Source organism: Brachyhypopomus gauderio, chromosome 13 (assembly GCF_052324685.1).
Source record: "Brachyhypopomus gauderio isolate BG-103 chromosome 13, BGAUD_0.2, whole genome shotgun sequence".
Lineage (NCBI taxonomy): Eukaryota > Metazoa > Chordata > Actinopteri > Gymnotiformes > Hypopomidae > Brachyhypopomus > Brachyhypopomus gauderio.
In genome coordinates, this window is record NC_135223.1 from 3,462,168 (window position 1) to 3,468,167 (window position 6,000).

The window sequence follows — 6,000 nt, forward strand, 5'->3', positions numbered from 1 at the left end:
TTGGATTTTAGGGGGCTGGCATTAAGAGTAATTAATAAAAATGAGATGGTCTGTCCTGTTGGGGTTCAGCAGTCTGGCGTGGCTGCTATGGGAACAGACGTGACCAGGACCTTGCTGTGGCTTAGCCTGGGCTAATTGCTTTTATGCCATTAAAGACAGCGCTACGGGGGCTTCTGGGAATTGCAGTTCTCTGGATCGAGTCCAATGACCTGGGCCCAATAGATGGGTGGGTTAATTAGTCAAAAAGAGGAGGGGAGAGAGCTGTAACGTGTCCAAGCTGGGCGGAGGGCTTGTGGGAAAAGCTCAGGGGTTGGGACGTGTTGCCGAGTTGACTAATGACTAACCTTCACCTGACCGTAGAGGAGGTGGGTGAAGCTGTGTGGACCGGAAATAGTCCGCACATCTGGACTGGGCTTTGCCCACAGAAATGGGCGTCGTGTCTAGGTAAGAGGAACAAGAACGGCCTCAGGCCAAAAGGGTCTGGTCATATTTTTAGCTGCTTTTATTTTTAGACTCTTGTTCATAAAGATTGTTGGCAGCTGAGCTTGAACATTTTATTCCCACATTATTTTCAAACTTGACTAATTCGTTGTGTTTTATACATTTAAATTTCTTGAAATAAAACACCTTCAGTTAAGCTTTATTTAAAGTTCTCTAGACACAAGATTTTCTATAAAAATAATAAACTTTGATATAGCTGTACATTATATATTTATATTTATTGTACAAATACAATGACCAAAGAAAAAAAAATATAAATTTTATTTTGAAATATATATAATTTGGTCATAAACTTTTTCAGGAGTGCTATATGTAAGTCTAAATCTCTACAAATAAAGAGCACTTGAGTACGGCCCCTAACGTAAAGAGCCACCACACTGAGTTTTGGGCCTTTTTTTTCCCTGTCTTTCCTTCCACCGTCACTCTTCGTGATCTGCGACCCAAACTGCCGCGACCCGGCCGGTTCCGACACGGGCGGCGTCTCCGGCCCCGCCCAAATGGGGGGGGTTGTTTCCACTCGAGGGTGAGCTGGAGAAGGTTGCGGACCCCGCGGCGAGCCTTCGCCGAGCGGAGGGCCCACACTTGATTATGCAATCCGATTTTGATTTCATTAGGCATGCAGTTGATGCGAAGGGAACAATGGAGTAATTTTTCATTCATGCCACTCTAGCCGAGCCCTGTCTGCTCGCTTCGCCCGTAATTCATTCACTTCCCGCGAACTGAAGACCATTAGGGGCGATTTGGTTCGGGGGGGTGGGGTAGGAAGAAAGATAGAGAAAGAAGAAAGAGAGGGGGGGAGTTGAGCGAATGAAGGAGGGTAAATGAATAAAACGCATGTGTCCAAGAGTAAAAAGGAGTCTGTCTCTGCGAGGCCTGCTCTAATCTTTCTGCTAAGTACTCACTGGAACCGTTTTAAATATGATGGTTCTGCAGGAGAACGCAGCCTTGTGTCACCACCGACAGATGTGTAATATCAGCGCGCTAATGTTCTGCCCATCAGCTTTAACCAATGACACCCGGCTGAGAGCTAGCAGGGGTGGGGCCTGCGTGTCTCCACACCCGGGGGTCTGCTCGCATGGGCATCACGCAAGTGTGCCACATTTACCGTGTGTGTGTGTGTGTGTGTGTGTGTGTGTGTGTGTGTGTGTGCGTGTGTGTGCGTCCGTGTGTGATGTCATTTGATCTTATTAAGCATTTTTATATTTGTCCGTCATATCTGACCTACACACAAGCACGAACACGTGCATGCACGCAACACATGTGCGCACACACACACACACACACACACGCATTCCTCCTCACATCAGGACATGGAGTGTCAGAAAGGCCACGTGGACTCTTGATCTTGCGGTCCAGGCTAGTGACGGTCCGGCCCGCCTACACCAACACCTCCTTAGATCCCCAACACACACACCTCCTTAGGTCCTCAACACACACACCTCCCCAACACACACACCTCCTTAGATCCCCAACACACACGCCTCCTCAATGCACATGCCTCCTCAATGCACACGCCTCCCTAGGTCCCCAACACACACGCCTCTTTAGGTCCCCAACACACACACCTCCTTAGGTCCTCAACACACACGCTTCCTCAACACACACATCTCCTTAGGTCCTCAACACACACCGCCTCCTTAGGTCCTCAACACACACGCCTCCTTAGGTCCTCAACACACATGCCGCCTCCTTAGATCCCCAACACACACACCTCCCTAGGTCCTCAACACACACGCCTCCCCAACACACACACCTCCTTAGATCCCCAACACACACGCCTCCTCAATGCACACGCCTCTTTAGGTCCCCAACACACACGCCTCCTTAGGTCCTCAGCACACATGCCTCCTTAGGTCCTCAACACACATGCTTCCTCACCACACACGCCTCCTTAGGTCCTCAACACACACGCCTCCTTAGGTCCTCAACACACACGTTTCCTCAATACACACACCTCCTTAGGTCCTCAACACACACGCTTCCTCAACACACACGCCTCCTCAACACACACACCTCCTTAGGTCCTCAACACACACGCTTCCTCAACACACACACACCTCCTTAGGTCCTCAACACACACGCTTCCTCAACACACACACCTCCTTAGGTCCTCAACACACATGCCTCCTTAGGTCCTCAACACACACGCCTCCTCAACACACACACCTCCTTAGGTCCTCAACACACACGTTTCCTCAACACACATGCCTCCTTAGGTCCTCAACACACACGTTTCCTCAACACACATGCCTCCTTAGGTCCTCAACACACACGTTTCCTCAACACACACCTCCTTAGGTCCTCAACACACACGCCTCCTCAACACACACACCTCCTTAGGTCCTCAACACATACGCCTCCTCAACACACACACCTCCTTAGGTCCTCAACACACACGTTTCCTCAACACACATGCCTCCTTAGGTCCTCAACACACGTTTTCTCACACACACGCCTCCAACACACACGCCTCCTTAGGTCCTCAACACCACACGTTTCCTCAACACACACGCCTCCTTAGGTCCTCAACACACACGTTTCCTCAACACACACGCCTCCTTAGGTCCTCAACACACACGTTTCCTCAACACACACACCTCCTTAGGTCCTCAACACACACGCCTCCTCAACACACACACCTCCTTAGGTCCTCAACACACACGCCTCCTTAGGTCCTCAACACACACGTTTCCTCAACACACACGCCTCCTTAGGTCCTCAACACACACGTTTCCTCAACACACACACCTCCTTAGGTCCTCAACACACACGCCTCCTCAACACACACACCTCCTTAGGTCCTCAACACACACGCCTCCTCAACACACACACCTCCTTAGGTCCTCAACACACACGTTTCCTCAACACACATGCCTCCTTAGGTCCTCGCTCATACATGACCGCAGGGGTCAGCGCTTCATGGCCCCACAGCATCACGCCTCATCAGGCGTGTGAGACTGGGGGACATGGGGGACATGGGGGGGGTGTTGAGGTGGTGCAGCCCAAAACAGTGCCTCCACCCACTGATCACCCCACTCCATGACCCACTCCACCCCACCTCCACTTCTGAAAGATGAAGAATGAATGTTCTTATAAATCGTATGTGGATTAAATGATGCTATGAATTACAAACTATTATTAGCATATGATTAAGACTTTAAAATTCTAATACAACACAACTATACAACACAACTATTAAACTAAAGTACTGAAGCATGAACGACGTGTGTGTGTGTGTGTGTGTGTGTGTGTGTGTGTGTGTGTGTGTGTGTGTGTGTTCTTGTTCATGTGCGTGTGCCAGTGCCCCATACGTGCCCCGGGGTTAGCACACGTCGTAGTTGAGCTCTGGTGCTGTAATAAACCCTCGTGGTGCGTCTCTGGAGTGGCAGTGTGGTACAGTGTGGAGCGCTATGTGGCATTTTCCCTGATTATCCTCTGCTTGTAATTACATTATCTCTCCTTTTATGCAGAATTGTTCTCTGGGACTAATTGATAGAGACATGTTTAATTCATCAATCATTAGCATCAAATTTGACAATTAGAGGTGATTGTTGAATTCTTGATGGAAATGAGGCGAGGTTAGTCAATTATTTGTGAAGGGGTTTTTTTTTGTCAGTGTCAAAGTATTGCATGCATTATTATGGCACAAAAATTAGATTTTAGTTTCTTTAAAATCTATTCAACTCATCAATTAATTACTGAATAATTAAAAGGTCTATGCTGTAACGCCACCTATCCCCTGTGCGACAGACGGGAGACACATGATCAAGTGTTTGCCCACGTCATCGATCCACCTGCGTTAGAACTTCTTTACCGACGTATTTATTACGGAAATCCCACAGACGTGTACTTGATATCAAATTGTGTTAATCCTTCAAATTAATCAAATATTTTCTAAAATGTAGTTGAAGGACAAATTACAGGCCTCAATCTCAAACACATGGTCACGTCTAGAATGGGTGACATTAAATTGTAGTAGTTTCTTTGTGTGTTCTTCCACTCTATAGGCCTGTCTTGGTTTATCATACTACTGTCTGATCTTCTCTGTAGGTGGCTGGAGTGATTTTTCCTTTTTTAAACTCACTGAAATTAGCCCACTGGAATATCCAATTCCTACCCCAGATGAGAGATAAACGAAGCGGTTTCCCTTAAAAACTATACCCGGTAATTACCGGCGGTGTGTGCGGCTTGTATCCAGCAGCAGCAGCACTTATCCGGGTGTAATAATCGCGCCGCAGCCTTATTTAATCTCATCCGTTCACGCTTAAACATGTCGCGGGAGACGCGCAAGCAAGCAGTCAGGGGCAATATTATGACAGAAGTAATAAAATGGTCCCGTCAACAATACCGACGTGATTACACGTCTGTGAGCTGACAGACATGAGAATACCCTCTATTTCTTTCAATTACTGACGAATTACTCCTGATTGTGTCGAGGCAGCTTTTTCTGCTCGCGCTTGTGTCTTTTGGTGTAAAGTAAACTCGCTAGCACGCGCTCTTGTTAGCTTAATGCGCCTTAGCCATTAGCGAGAGTAATAAGTGTATCAAATTCACATAATCATGTCTAATTAGTATCGGTAATTATCTTGTTGGGCGCGAGAATATTAATCTGGCGGTGCCCGCAGGGGGAGCGCGCCTCGCGGAGGGAGGGCGCGAGACAGCTCCTGTCTCACGCTGAGGCGCGCGCTCGCTAAATTAGCATGTCTTCAAATCAGAGTGGCAGAGAGAGGGAGGGGGACCAGAGAGAGAGAGAGAGAGAGAGAACGCAGACAGGTTAAGTGTGAGCGGGCAGACAGATGGCCGATTGCGCATTCTCCAAGTTCTTTTTGGCTTGTGAGGCTGTTGTGGACAGGTTGTCTTAAGTAATTCTGGTATGTTGGCAGACTGGTAGGGTTAGATGAGGTTTGATGTATGTAAAAACAGTGGTTAGTTCGTCCTGTTAACATTCACTAAATTAATTAATAACAGCTTTCTGTATTATCCTGCCACTTATGACATGCCATGGATTAGAAAAGATAGGCATGTTTCTACCCACAGTTTTCAGTTCAGTGTATGAGGTGGCAGAGGGGGTCATAAAACTGATTGAATTATGGATCTAAGCCCTATATTTCAAATATAACAAAATGGATCCCTATGGTTACTCAGCAGTCAGGGTTTGAGAAATGAGAAATATTTAGCAGGAGGCATTTTAAATGACGTCAGTGTGATACAGTAATGTACACTGCATCTGGTTTTAGTAAGTCATGTGGACATGAGCTGTTGTAAGATTTGGCTGCCTTGATTTGCATAACTATTTTTTAAATTTATTTTTTAAATCATTTTTTTTTTCTTTATCTGTGTTCAGAAAAGCTATGAGCATAAACAATTTATAGAAGTTCTTTCCATTTTCATGGAAATTCTTTCCTTTTTCTTTCCATTGTCAAAGAAAAAGGACAGACGCCTCTTGATTAGTTGTGTAAATACGTCCTGTATTGTCAGGTCTGGTGTCAGGTCCTGATT

General features: G+C 46.7%; 1 protein-coding gene across 1 annotated transcript in view; it reads left to right on the top strand.

Moving 5' to 3' along the window:
• agap3 (ArfGAP with GTPase domain, ankyrin repeat and PH domain 3) overlaps positions 1 to 6,000 on the top strand; it is a 118,008-nt gene that overhangs the window by 80,753 nt on the left and 31,255 nt on the right. The window contains 1 exon segment of the mRNA XM_076970318.1: positions 5,201 to 5,217. Coding sequence (XP_076826433.1) covers positions 5,201 to 5,217 — 17 coding nt within the window.